Source organism: Penicillium daleae (assembly GCF_028827525.1).
Source record: "Penicillium daleae strain IBT 16125 chromosome Unknown utg000007l_segment0_segment0, whole genome shotgun sequence".
Classification (NCBI taxonomy): Eukaryota; Fungi; Ascomycota; class Eurotiomycetes; order Eurotiales; family Aspergillaceae; genus Penicillium; species Penicillium daleae.
This window is the reverse complement of record NW_026623155.1, coordinates 422133-436181: the sequence shown is the minus strand read 5'-3', so window position 1 is coordinate 436181 and position 14049 is coordinate 422133. Positions and strand designations below refer to the sequence as shown.

The 14049-nt window shown below is 48.1% G+C and overlaps 6 protein-coding genes across 6 annotated transcripts; 4 read left to right on the top strand and 2 right to left on the bottom strand.

Annotated features, from left to right (window-relative positions):
- Positions 1-98: 98 nt before the first annotated feature.
- Positions 99-1714, top strand: N7458_007395 (uncharacterized protein; the record flags this gene model as incomplete). The annotated part of the gene is made up of 2 exons (XM_056910777.1): positions 99-234; positions 288-1714. 2 exons carry the CDS (start codon positions 99-101, stop codon positions 1712-1714), a joined length of 1563 nt encoding a protein of 520 aa, XP_056763603.1.
- A 502-nt stretch (positions 1715-2216) lies between these two features.
- Positions 2217-3627, top strand: N7458_007394 (uncharacterized protein; the record flags this gene model as incomplete). Its single annotated transcript, XM_056910776.1, has 5 exons — positions 2217-2270; positions 2403-2611; positions 2674-3093; positions 3167-3270; positions 3326-3627. The coding sequence occupies 5 exons, from the start codon at positions 2217-2219 to the stop codon at positions 3625-3627; spliced, it is 1089 nt and encodes a 362-aa protein (XP_056763602.1).
- A 74-nt stretch (positions 3628-3701) lies between these two features.
- Positions 3702-5812, bottom strand: N7458_007393 (uncharacterized protein; the record flags this gene model as incomplete). Its single annotated transcript, XM_056910775.1, has 4 exons — positions 3702-3998; positions 4049-4331; positions 4401-4475; positions 4536-5812. The coding sequence occupies 4 exons, from the start codon at positions 5810-5812 to the stop codon at positions 3702-3704; spliced, it is 1932 nt and encodes a 643-aa protein (XP_056763601.1).
- Positions 5813-6198: 386 nt separating this feature from the next.
- On the bottom strand, positions 6199-8153 carry N7458_007392 (uncharacterized protein; the record flags this gene model as incomplete). The annotated part of the gene is made up of 3 exons (XM_056910774.1): positions 6199-7806; positions 7860-8030; positions 8091-8153. 3 exons carry the CDS (start codon positions 8151-8153, stop codon positions 6199-6201), a joined length of 1842 nt encoding a protein of 613 aa, XP_056763600.1.
- Positions 8154-10641: 2488 nt separating this feature from the next.
- N7458_007391 (uncharacterized protein) lies at positions 10642-11159 on the top strand (the record flags this gene model as incomplete). Its single annotated transcript, XM_056910773.1, has 2 exons — positions 10642-10815; positions 11019-11159. The coding sequence occupies 2 exons, from the start codon at positions 10642-10644 to the stop codon at positions 11157-11159; spliced, it is 315 nt and encodes a 104-aa protein (XP_056763599.1).
- A 1028-nt stretch (positions 11160-12187) lies between these two features.
- N7458_007390 (uncharacterized protein) lies at positions 12188-13596 on the top strand (the record flags this gene model as incomplete). Its single annotated transcript, XM_056910772.1, has 2 exons — positions 12188-12766; positions 12844-13596. Coding segments are annotated over 2 exons (1332 nt in total), but the record flags the coding sequence as incomplete, so codon positions are not given.
- Between the last annotated feature and the right edge of the window lie 453 nt (positions 13597-14049).

Here is a 14049-nt window from a genome sequence, read left to right as displayed (position 1 = left end):
GTGCTAAAAGCTGCCTTGCATGTAGCCTTCTTGCGTGTGCGACAGTGACGCTGTCTGACTCCTGAATCTTCCAACACTGCTGAACCAAATCTCCAAACATGGACAAGTCCGACATATCCCATGTCGAGATTGCAAGTGAGGTTCAACTGTCTGGACATCGGAGAGATGGACAAGTCGAGCTCTTGCGTGGGGATGATGTGGTGCTTATTCCAACTCCGTCGGCCGATCCTAGAGGTATACCCAAGTCTGCCTATGAAGCATACGTCCAGCGCTCACCTCCTTTCAAGATCCATTGAACCTGCCAGCGTGGCGCAAATGGGTACTGTTAGTTCTCGTCTCCGCATACAGCTGCACGGCTGTCGTCCTTGCCTCTGGAATGGGATCTATCTTCACCTCCGTCGAAGCGTCCTACCCCGGACAAGAAACCCGCGCGAACGACCTCTTGACTTACCCGACACTGTTCATGGGTATTGGTAATCTCATTGCCATGCCATGGGCTTTTACCTGCGGTCGACGACCTGTTTTCCTTGCATCGATGCTCCTGCTCATTGGTGCTGGCATCTGGTGCCAATGCTCGCAGAGCCTGGGAAGTCATATCGCCGGTCGGAATATCATGTCCCTTGCCGCTGGCCAGAGTGAAGCGTTGAGCCCCATGATTATCCAGGAGATTCATTTCCTGCATGAGCGTGGTCGGAAGATTGCCTGGTTTATCTTCATCCAGAACATTGCTGCTGGTGTATTCTTCGTCGTTTCAACTTATATGGTCAACGTCTGGGGATGGAGATGGTGGTATGGATTCTTCACTATCATGAACGCCGTCATCTTCGTGTTGTCAGTGGTATTCGTCTCTGAATCTCACTTTGACCGGCCGGCGGAAGCTATGCGTGGCGAGTCGCTGCCTGATTCCAAGCTCTGTGGTGCCCATGGTGCCGAAGGAGGAATTGAACAGTACGAGCCGCGCAGCTGGCGTGATGATATCAAGCCCGTGGTCGTGAAGCCCCGTCTGCGTGATATTCCGACTTTCTACAAGCAAATTCTGCAGGGACTTCTTATTCCAACCATCTTCTGGCTTCTCCTGCTGAATGGTGCCCACCTCGGCGTTTACGTCTTCCAGGCATCCACTTTCGCAACCATCTTGATGAGCCCACCGTATCTCTTCGCCTTTGAGGCTTTGGGTTATGTTCAGGCTGGTCAGATCGTCTGCTGTCTCGTCTTCCTGCCCCTCTTGGGTTATGGAAGTGACATTGCGATCAAATACTTCAGTCGTCGCAACGGTGGCCTCTACAAGCCCGAGTACCGTCTGCCCGTCATCGGTATCCCCGTCATTGTGGGCATCGTCTGTGGAATTCTCTACGGACAGGCTGCCGCTCACCCGGAGAAATGGAGCGCGGCAGCGGTCGTAATTGGTTACAATGCTAGCTTCTTTGCGTTCTTGGGCGCAAATATCGTTGGCATTACCTATGCCGTGGATAGTTTCCCCCAGCGCGCGGCGCCGTTCTTGGTCGTTATCTGTGCTGGAAGAGGTTTCATCTCCTTTGGCCTGAGCTACGCCACCTTGCCTGCTGTTCATACTATGGGTTATGATGGGACCATGATTGTTGAGGTAGTTATTTGTGCTGTACTAGCGTTACTCTCTATCCCGATCTTCTTCTTGGGCCCTCGCATCAGACGCTTTGCTCAGAAGTGGTGTGGTGTTGAGGACAAGGCGAATTGAAGAATGAGTGCATGCCATAGTTTTTTGATTTTATGAATTAATTTTTTATTTTTCTATCCATCAAAGACTAGAAGATGTAGCTCAATTAAGGAATTAAATCATCTGTCAATCCTATGTAGCTCATCTCTGTTATGGACGCCTCCTAGTGCTCATTAATTTATGGAATACCCAATCATGGTTTCTCTATCTCTGTGCCGCTGTGTCCATGAAATTTGTGCCTTTGCTAACTGGGAGGCATGCAAGAAGCTAATCTTCCATTCTCTTAAGGAAATTGCATTTCATTGATCAAGCATTGATTCACCGGTTGACAGCTTCTGCCGTAGAAGTTGACGAACACCCGGGAAGTGGGCGTACCGTAGTAGACAACATGCTTTGGGTTATTGAGGAGTTAGCAACGTGCCTGAGTTGGCTATGGAATGGACAGCTGACGACCAAAAGCAATTAACAAGCCTCAATTGCATTTCAGGTATTTTGATTCGTTTGATATTCACCGCCGAGGTCAATGCATCATTTGGGGTATCTCTTCACCCCAAGCGACCCCAGCCGAGCCGAACCGGTGAGCCGGACCGGATGTACCAACTTCCAAGGTCAAATGTCGAACTTTCATCGTGTGACAAAGTTGATGAACAAATTATAAAAGACTGAATTTCTCTTGGGTACGAACTCTATTTGCTAAACAACCTCAAAGTTCCATCTGAATAGCTGGAAAATGGCTTTGGCAACGGAAACTGCGACGACCGCCCCATCGGGAAAACTGTTTTCTGAAGGTACAAATGTGAAGTATGGGGATTTCCGTGATGATCTGCTGCAAAATGGGTTCGCAGTCGTCAAGGGCGCTGTTCCCCGCGAGCGGGCGCTGAAGTATGCCGATGGTATCTATGAGTGGCTAGAGGGCTTGTATGTTCATATTCCATTGCATGAGTTGCCTTTCACCCCATCCTAACCAGGACATTGTATAGCAACCTCGGCTTCAAGAGAGACGACCCTTCAACCATTCACAAAGACCACCTTCCCGATATCAACGAGAAGGGCATGTGCTTGGGATACGCCGTCTCCCACGAGTCCTTTACCTGGGCCGTGCGCCAAGAGCCTAAAGTCATCGAAGCTTTCGAGAAGGCCTACAACACTCAGGATCTCATTGTGTCCTTTGATTCCATTGGTATCGGTTTCCCTAATCGCAAGGACATTCAGCCAAACAAGCCCTGGCCGCATCAGGATCAAGACCCTGAGAAGCCGGGATTCCGGTGTTTGCAGGGTCTGGTCAACTTGCTTCCTAATGGGCCGAATGATGGTGGCTTGATTGTATGCAATGGGGCGCATTTGCTGAGCGAGGAGTTCCATGAAGAATTTAAGAATGAGGAAGATAAAATTTGGTCTTGGTAAGAAGAGATTTCGGGATTATCAAGATATAAAGATTTATGAAAGAGACTTCGATACTAATTATGCTTGCAGGACAAAAGAGTGGTATGGCTTCACCGAGAAAGGTCTGAAGTGGCTGGAGAATAAAGGATGTGAATGGATCAAAATTGAGGCGGAGCCTGGTGACCTTCTTCTTTGTAAGATTTACGTTCCAGTTTCTATTATCTACAAAACTAACACAGGCTTGTATAGGGGACTCCCGCACTCCTCACTATAACGTCTCCTCCGAGACAACTCAACCACGCTTCTGTGTGTACACCTGCTTCATGCCCGTCGCCGATGCGACCAAGGAGCAGCTCCTCGTCAAGAAGAAGGCCTTCGAGGAGACCAAGATGGCCACTCACTGGCCCAATGCCATGCACGTTGTCGACCTGCCCGTGTACAGAAATGGAGAGGCGGACCCGTACCAGCGCTCTTCTCCTCGTGAGCCTGTGCAGCTCTCTGATCGGGCCTTCAAGTTGACTGGTATTCCTTATCTTGAGCAAATGGCTTGAATATGGCTGAGGGGTGAACATTGGATAGTGATTTGTACTGGAAATTTCATGTATCTATTGTCTGAATAAATTGTTCATTCACTATGTTGAAATAAATGACTCAAATCATTCCAATCCCAACCTGCCCAGTCTAGAGCAGATGGCCCCCATTGTGCTGCAAGTGACGTAAATGACATGGAGTCGTCTATTGGAGAGTCATTAATCAATGGATTTGCAGAGCTCAAACTCGTCAATTCAAGTTGGTTTGGTATCGGGGCCTCGAGCAGATGGGAGATGTATTCTTCCAGGTCAAGCAAGATATCATCGAAATTGTTCACTGTACCATGTTTCCGGTAGTGTTGTCGGCTGATTTGCATGCCAGCTTTCATCAGCTATACGGAGGAATTAGCCAAGGTCGTTGGGTCTAGCTGTATATGCAAACCTCAAAATCAGATCGAACAAGAAGTGACTTTTGTTCGCGGACGATTGAAACTGCGAGAGCGTACACTGCAGCGAGTGGAGAGGTCATCAACGTGAGATAGTTGGGAATACCTGAGTCAATGAGGGGAACAAAAAGCCTGATCATTTCTCGAGCTGATTCTGTAACCATGGAAGGTCCACTGAGAAGGCGTTGACGCCATGGCTTGTCTGGGGCGAACCTCTCGACCACTTCACGCAGTTCGTTTGGATCAACTAGAAGAGTTGAACGGTGTACTAGAATCACACTGAATGGATTTTAATGACGTTGTCTCAATGCTCACATAGTAGTAGATATTCAAGTTAGGGAGACCAACCCAAGATTATAGTAGTACGCAAGGAACGCTGATCGAGCCCCGTTGCTGGAACTTGGCATGGCCGTAGACCGGATTCTGAGGGAAGGTAATATGTCAATTTTCTTTCTGCATGAGAAACGGAAAGAATATACATACTTTAAATCATTTGCCAAATTCTGTTGCCATTCAGTGAGTAGAATCAGAAGCTCCCCTCCAGTTTGGAGCTTCTCTTCAATAGCCTGTTCCACCGTTTGAGGCAGCCAAGCCTCCCGCCTCCATGCCTTTGCAGATCTTTCCTGTAACTCATGAAGCATATTTGCGAGACTGATAGATGCCTGCCAAAATTGTTGATCCGAGTCATGTTGCACCTCTATTGGAACAGACCCCGCTAGCGTCCCCGAAAGATCGCGATCCCACACCATCGAAGGACGCCCAAGTTCAAATGCCAGGATTTTCTCAAAGACATACATACACCACCATGTTCTGAAATCTTGGTTATTGGAACCAGCGGGTGTCGAGCTCGGGGATCTGACTTGATTGATGCCGATTGACTGGGCCATCGATACTCCCATTGTCAGAATGTCCCAAGCCCAGGCAATCTTGTCGCAGCTGCGAAGAACCATTGCAAAAAGAAGGATAGCCTGCACTGATTTGAGGGAGCGCGTGGCAACTATGTGGCCCAATAATGAATTGCAGTATGCAATGTATGACGAAATTAGACTTTGTGAGCCTTCCGATGCGGGCATGGCCATCATCCCGGCCGTGATCATCAAGTATACCAGCGCGCGTTGTGGTACGCCTGATAGCTGGCTTGGGCGTGCCATAGATTCGAGCGTTTCGGCCATGAATGACAATTCTGGAATATTCCGATCGAGGAATGGAAAGAGCTGACCGAGCGTATCCGAGAAGTTATTCATATAAGCCTGCACTTCCTCTGGCGAAGGCAACCCAGGGGCTTTATCGGGAATATTGGCTGCAAAGTCCTGATTGACCAGCGGAGATAGAGCATGGGTTTTTGATCCCTTGAGACGATAGAATGCCATGTCCAGCCATTCAGTCATCAGTTCCACCGCGCTGGCTCCAACAAATCGCGGCATGATTGGCAGACGACCCGTTTTCCAGCCTTCTCGCCCCCAACACTGACTCCATAGTCGCGGGCGGTCCTGACTAGCAGAAGGAGTTGTTGCTGAAAGATGAGATTCTGGAGTTCTGGGATTTCCTTGTTGGGACGGCGATTCAGCTGTGACGGTGCGTCGTCTGCTAGATACGAGCGCCCCGGCGCGTCTTTTGTCAGTGGTGATGCATTCTACATCCGCTTGGCGACAGTTTCGACATGGCTGCTCCTCATCGCAGCGGGTCTTTTTTGAGCGGCAGTAGTTGCACGCAAAGGAAAGACGGATCCTCTTTCGTGGGCTATCGCTATGGCTGTCCATAGATGCGAGTTTGAGAGTCAGTGAAGTTTGGATGAAGCGGGAGATGTTGAGATATTCGTCCCTCCCGATCTCCACTTGCCGAGGAACTCTGGAGAAAGGCCGCAACTTGATTGCTAATTGAAATATGTGAGTACAGCTGGCTATATATATACTCGAGGCTGGTGTCGCATTAGTTTTCTAGTAATTTTGAATCATAGGTGGAACAGATCTAACACATGGCTTGGAAAAGCTGCAGTCGAATAATATCTTGGGCCAAGTGCAGGTCCCCGATATCCACATTTATAGTACTTGAGCTTCAAAATACATCTCATGCAAAAGCTTGTATTATGATTGACTATTATTCGAACCAAGTCAAGTATATAGTAGAAGTCAAAAGAAAAAAAAATCTACTTGAGCCACATGATAGCAAAGACCACAACAAACGCCCACATGCTGGAGAAAGAACCCCTTGATCCGCCATTAGAATAAGTGATAGTCGCCGTGGGTTTGTGGGTGTGAGTGAGGCAGGTAGTGGTCTTGGAGGTGGTGGAAGTAGAGAAAGTTGAAGTCGTCGACCTTGTACAGGTGCGATGGTTGGTTTTCGGGTGGGTGTCGGCCGTGGTGCCAGGGACAAGCGCCACGGTATAGCTGCTGCCAACGGGAATGGTGCTGAACTCGACCAGCGGCGCGGTAACAGTACGCGAAGACCAACTCATGGTAGTGCAAGGAGTCTTCGGTGCGGTGGGCGCCGGGGTCACCTCGGGAGGAACCTCCTCGGAAGGACCTGTCATGCCAGGAGCTGGGGCAGTGACAGTATGGTGCGGAACCTCGGGAGGAACCTCCTCGGAAGGCCCTGTCATGCCAGGAGCTGGGGCAGTGACAGTACGGTGCGGAACCTCGGGAGGAACCTCCTCGGAAGGCCCTGTCATGCTAGGAGCTGGGGCAGTGACAGTATGGTGCGGAACCTCGGCCGGAGAAGTGCTGCTAGGTGGCGCGATGTCGATAATCTCGGGGTTCTGGGGGACGTAAGGAGCACAGATACCGGCGAAGTAAGAAAGAGCCGAATCAACTTCCTTCTCCGATCTGCCCCAAGAATGAATACAGGTTGTCACCTTCTCAGTAAACTCGGAAGACGGGCAGAAGCAGGCGGCATCACTGTTGGAGTCGCACTTGGGAATGGAGAGCCAGGTGTTCAGACACTTGGGGACCAGCTCGGGGCATGGAGCAGGGACCACGGACGTGCTGGGGATGGCAGGGCTGGTTATGGTGGTCGGGCTTGGAGGAGCCTCAGTCGTCCGCTCGGTTGGCCGACGTGGGCATACGGTAGTTGAAGCAACATAAGTAGATGTAACGACGGTGGTAGAATGAGCAGGGCAGTTAGTAACTGTGGGTGCGCAAGAGGTAATCGTGATCTCCTCGGTTGTCCAAACGGTAGAAGTGGTCCAAGACTCAGGAGGCACTCTTATTATTGTGCTCGTTGTCGTCGGGTAGGTCCATACGGTGGAAGGCGTAGGAGTCGACTCGGTATGGGTAAGCGATGTGTGAGTAGGAGTCGACTCGGTATGGGTATGCGATGTGTGAATAGGAGTCGACTCGGTATGGGTATGCGATGTGTGAGTAGAAGTCGACTCGGTATGGGTTTCCGATGTGTGAGTAGGAGTCGACTCGGTATGGGTATGCGATGTGTGAGGTGAAGGCGGCTTGGGTCCAGGAGAACAGTCAAAGTCCATGCGGTGAATGTTCAGGTCACATTCGCCAAACTTGCTATCCTCAGGGAGGGCAAACTCAACAGCGACGGCATTACCACACTGTTCGTTGGTCACGTCGGCTCCAGCCGGTGAGCTCCAGGCCAGCTGGCGACAGGTGGATCCGTCTGCCATCTCGTAGTTCATGAGGACCATGGTCTCCCGCGAGGTGGACATATGCAGGTTGCTGACGGAGAACGGTGCTTGGTTGGCTTCAACTTTGATAGCGTAGCCGTCATCGCGAGACAGCCTCGCCTGGATGCACTTGCCCTGTTCTTAACGTTAATATTATGTATCTACAAACACAATCCCAGTCAACGTACCTCCGCAGATCCACAACCACTGTTGGGAGTGAAACCAACGAAATTGAAACCCTCAAAGCTCCAATTGTCCCCGTTGGCCAAGTCGGACCAGTCAAAACCAGTGTGCTGTGGCTCCAAGCACTGGTTGTCAGTGTTTTCCGGGCTTGGATAGCACTGGTCAGTACCCCACCACTAGATTCATGAAGATTAGCTTTGATCTTCACATGGTACTCAAGCACGGGGGATACTCACAAGGCCCGAGGGATGCGCGAGCGCACCCACCCCGAAAAGCGAGAGCCAAATGACTGTCTTCATCTCAAACGATGTAGTAAATGAGTGTGGGGCTGAAGTATAATTGCGAAGCTTAATGAGAGACAGCAATTGAATCTCAATATCAATATTAGAAAAAGAAAGATGGCGGATGTCGGGGTTGGCGAATGTTGTCGACTGAATTGGCGATGGAAGACTTAATGCAGTGCCTGAAAGAAAGAGCCTTTTATATCCAAGGACGATGTGTTTACAAATGTTGAGAATACACGCTGAGTTGCCTCATAATACTCATGTTGATCAACAACAATCAGTATAGAATGCAGACTACAGTCAAGGCCGGGCCGACCCCCTAGTGTAGGAATCTGTAACCATGGAGACTGACCACGGGGAGCTTAAATCCAGCTCTTTTATTTGCCCAAACAATTGCCACTTCATACTGTGGCTTCTAAGCTGTCCAGTTGCCCTGTTGGGTCTATAATAAGCGACGCCAAAGCACCTGATTTTCGGAGACTCGAATAGTAAGCCAGTCAACCTAAATATCATTCCATGAGGAGAACAAATGTTCTACTCGAAGCGTTTAACTAGCCAATAATTGTAGAGATCGCCAGAGAAGAGCCAATCGAAGTGTGTCGGTTCCATATGCCACGAGATCGAGCTTTCCACATTCCAGCTCCCTATGCATTCTTCACTCCTCAAACCATCCCCTCTAAGTCCTTCATAGCCAATCGCTCAAAATGTCTATTCTAATTCTTTTAATCATGTGTTTGCAATTGGTATTTCATAGGATGCTTATTTACTTTACTGGGCCTTTGTTGACGGCCCGAACGGAGTGGACATTGGTCCGGCCAAAATTAGCAGCAAGGGGCGTCCACTTTGCAACCAGGCAATGGTTTCGAACGAGCCATTGGGATTTAGAACATCAAGATATATATGAGAGGGAGGACTATTCATTTCTCCCTCGCAAAAGAGGAGTGTCAGAAAAGAAAAAGATTGAGAACAGATTGATGGAATAGTGTAGGCACCGTGGCGCCTCGGCGCGGGCTTCATCTAAGACGATACACCAATTTTCTCAGGTTCGCGGCGTTGTTCAATCAGGTAACCAACAGACTTTTTGGGAATTTAAGAATAAGACCGAGAGGACTACAGAGAGAGGGCATTCCAGTCGGAGAGCGAGAGCATCATGGACAATTTGACGACATGCTGGCTAATCCCTGCCTCTGGTTACTTGCTCGATGACAACTTTGTCTCTTCAAGAGAGGTTAAGCAGTCTGTCACAAAATGCTACCTATACACCTACAGAACCAATTCTTTATACAGCTGCCGCTGTAGTGGGCGACTTATTGGTAGTTGGGCCATGTAAGTTCCGCCATGATTAATGTCTCGGGCTCATTTAACCCCGAGGTTTAAATACATTTCGCTGTGAGACGAGACCTACTACTAAGCAACGAATATACGCCGAATCATAGAATTTCTAAATACGCACTCAAGTGTTGTTTGAAAACGAAAAAGGCGGTAAATTTCCAATAGGTGACCTCGCGTACCGTGTATTGATTCCATAAACTCTCATAACACCGCAGACTGAGGTACTTATCGAGGCGCTAGGTAGAACAGTAAATCTAGGTTGGTAGGGGGACTGGCTTATCGAGGTTGATAGCTCTACTAATGGCAGGTCCCTAACAAGGTTACCAGCCGACGAATCAGGGATTATCGTACCTGGGCGCGCAAATAATCCACAACAAAGAAAGCTATGGTCACGTGGCAATCTCTATACTGATGCCGCATTATTACTACACTCTTGTATCAGGAATATTTTAAAACTTCGTCTGGAGATAGGCTCATGTCCCCGCTAGGTGAGTATATTTTGAACTTCTAATTATTGATCAAACTGCAATTGATCATTCTACCCGAGTACCTACTCGTATCTAGAGATGTAGCCCCAGTCTATGCTAGGCAAAATATAGTGTTATGGGACTCGTGTTGAATAGGGATCTTCCGTCTGGAGCTCTATTGGGGGTGACTCGTAACCCCTAGAAAGTGTAGTTACAGCCCATAATTACTGATTATTGTGGGTTAAGAACTGATTGGATCGTTGAGGAAAACCGTACTTGGCTCAAATAACCCCCGGAAACACGTAGACAACGAAGGTCGTCCATAGGGCAGCCGTATACCTCAGGAACTGATCGAAGCAACATGGCTCGACCACACGAGTCTGACCAACGGTCAAATTTGGCTATGAGATTTCTAGTATAAAAGTGCGCGTATCTCTCGCTCTCAGACTCGCTTTGTTTTAAAATTTCATGCGTAAAAAGTCTCGATATGAGAGTGCTGAATCTGTGAGTAAAGTAACGACTTGAATATCTTCAAGATTCAGCCACCCCCGTCCTAGGCTCTCATTTTGACCTCACTCTCAGCCCTTGACTCTGGATCCTTCTTGGGTCCTGCACTACTCCCTTCGTCGCTATTTCATTTCCCCACATCTTCATTCCCTCCAGCTCTCGGACCGACATCTACCAGCAGATCACGCACTCACATCATGAACGACCGTGATTTTCGCCGTCTCGCACGCACGGAGTCTGAGGAGTTTCTGCTCAGAATAACGTCCGTCGAGGATATTGATGAACTCTTCAATGAGAACGCGAAAGGCCCGAAATGGGTGCTTATGAAGCCTCCAGCTTCGGCGCAAACTTCTGAGCCCAAGCCTTACCAGGTTAGTTGATCTACAACCCCTCCTTCCAAATATCAACTGTTAGACTCCGTGATGCCATTTCACTGACCCATCCTAAAAAAAGAACGACATATATTATCCCCCAGCGAAGAGGCGAAAGACAACGCACGATGCATCTGAAAATGCCTGCGTCGATATGATCCATACACCGCATACCTCTGATATTACTATGACCGAGGATTTAGGAGATTCTGCGCGAGGATGAAATCATTGCATTGATGGTCTCTGTGAGACCTTCTTGCTTGCATTTGCTCGGGTCTCCATATCAACATGATTTCCCTCGCCTGGTAGTCAATATTAGCCAAGCAAAACAAGCTCAGTACTGACACGAGTCTCCATACCCAAGTTGTGATTTTCCTATCATAGGTCAATGCTTTTAGTCACTTTGATATTCGTATGAGATACAGGGAACCATAAGTGTCATCATAGAAACGGTCTCACCTCTATCTACGTGATGTCTCCTACGTGAGTCCGATAATATGAACGCATAGTAGTACTTTCAATACAATATTATTGCTTTCATTTGCTCTTCATTTTGCGGGATAATAGAAATTATCTTTATGAGATATCCGTCATGAGGCTGTTCACATATTAATATCTTAGACCTATCTAACTCGAGGTGCTTCGAGCCTATAATGGAGAAGATCTTTTCACTCCTACCCGGTACCATTTTTGAACACCCACTACTTTGAAAGTTCGATAAAAAATTCCACCGTTTTATGTTTATCAAAGGCTATTGAGCCTCTTCGAGAATGGTGAATTGATTTTATCTCTGTTCTTTGTTTGTGATTCATCCCGGCTATATGAGTGTACGTTCGCCGCGCTTGGAAGCGGTATTGCACTTAATCAAAATCCTGATCTTAACTACAGTCTCAAACACAACGTATTCCCCGCAATTTTCATTGTTTAGCTCGGGCTGCGGAATCGATCTTTCGAACATCGAATCAACGATTCGGTTTTCCGAGGTTCATAGTGGGCTATCTTTTTAGACTGTGGGGAAAAGTGCAATATCTTCATCCTGATTTGACGTGAGCGTTCATGACGATCTAACAAATGTTAGCTAATGAGTCATGACCCGAGGCGGACACCTATAGTAGCATGTCTTAGGCCTCATTATTATTTCTTCGTCAACGGGGCGCCTGAAATCAGCCCAGGCTGTGTATAACAGCATATTGCTGCCTCCCACCGCCCATGGCCATGTAACCCTATCTTGGTCTTTCATCCAACTTCTTGCTATTCTCTCCTCCATCACATTCGTTGATCTACCAAATCCCAGCCATTTTATATTTATTCCATACTCACTCTTTCTGACCGCTCATTACCACCATTAGTTGAACCGGTTGCAGCCCGAAAGATGGCACACCAAGCACACAACATCCCCTGGAATCTTTTAGCTTCGAATTTTCGCTGGAGCACAATCACTCACCAGGGCCAAAAAGTCACAAATCTCCACCCTCGCATGAAACCTAACCAGGGCAAAGAGATCACGTATTTTATCAACGCTTTTATTCGAACCATCGATGAACATTCAGTATGCGAGCGCAGGAAATATCCTGATGTATACGAACCAGTCGATCCATCAGAAGTTATTCTAGACGAAGCCACAGTTCGGAAGATTACCCCTACCGTTCGCAGATGGCGTAGCTATGGCTTCGGTGGCAGATGTCCCAGTGGGATATGCCAAGTATGGAAAGGGGAAGAGTGTCAATGTAATCCTATCCCAGACGAAGAGAGGAAGGCATCTGCGTTTCTTCGTCACCACGGCACGAGACACTGCTACCAGTTCTTGCATGAGAACCATGAAGCGTTCTTCAATGTCGAAGTAGTGAAAACTTTACTTTTGTATGGGGAGATGGATACTATTTTGCGTGCGTGTGCGCTTCCTGGAGTGGAACTAGGACGTTGGTGGCATGATGGTGAATGCCAGTGTGCGGTGAGTTTACCACTTTAAACGACATTTCCCTAGTTCAAAGGCGTTATGCTTTCCTATTACGCTACTGACTATCACAGGATTATGTGCTTGGATGGGACCAAGTGTGCATTAAGGCTCTTAGGGCCTACATTTGTCTGAACATGACCTACTGCTTTCCAGAGATATGGGACAGCGACAGGGATCCGGAAATGGACTACCGTAACAGCAAGTTCTACCAATTTACACTGAGAACATGCACGGGCAATGGGCAAGAATCTGAGGTGACCACCTATCCCCATCGACAATTCTTCGGGATAGGCGACAAACAATTCCGAGGCGAGTACGGTCCTCCTCATATCAGAGACACGCACTGGCTACGATGGGTAGATGAGAAGCTCCATCTGGGCCGGAGGCGGTATTACATTCGTAAGCCCACCCATTATGGGAAGGTGCCTATTGACCAGTTTCTTGCCCTGGAGAACGAATCATTTGAGGCCCATCAGCCAGGTCTTTCCGACGTGGTACTCGTTCGCGATTATTTGTATCGGAAAGGCCTGCCAGCGGAGCTAGTCTTGACGATTATGGAATTCGCTGGGTATGAAACATTCGGACGGCTGGATGAGCCTCATGATCCTTTTCATCCGTCAAATCGCGAGGAGTTAGCCCAGTATCTCACATATTGTTGGCGACTACTAGTCTACTGCGACATGATGGCCAAGGCTCTCGGCATGACGCTTCCATGGGAGGAAATTATTGGCGATTGTATCGCTGACTTCTGGAGTGATCACTGCTATGGCCGTGGGAGATTCTTCTGGTATAAGATGGACGAGTACAATTGCCCGATACACAAAGTTTTCATCAAGCCCTGATCTGTGCGAACGAAGTCATAGAAATCAGGTCGATATACAAACTTACTTCTTAGAAGTTTTCTATCCTTGTTTCCAATAATATCTATCTTCCTCCTTAATAGACTCTAGGCTCTAGAGATGTGACTATTTCTCTGCCATAAGAGACGGCGCCGTTCTTTAGCCTTCTTATCATGCTTGACGAAAGGGTCCGGGTCCCAAGCAAGGACCCAGGATATGCACAGTGAAAAGACAACCTTAAAACCGGAAGACACCATGGCACGTTAAGGTAATATACAGAAAAGTACACCGAGATACGCAAGGAAAGATACTCATGGCCCAAGAGAAAACGAAAGAAAAATGCATTGAATGATATCCCCATCAACGCCATCCAATACCCGGATATAACCCGTGCCGTATCATAAATCATCAAAAACTAGACCAAACCACCTACCCCCA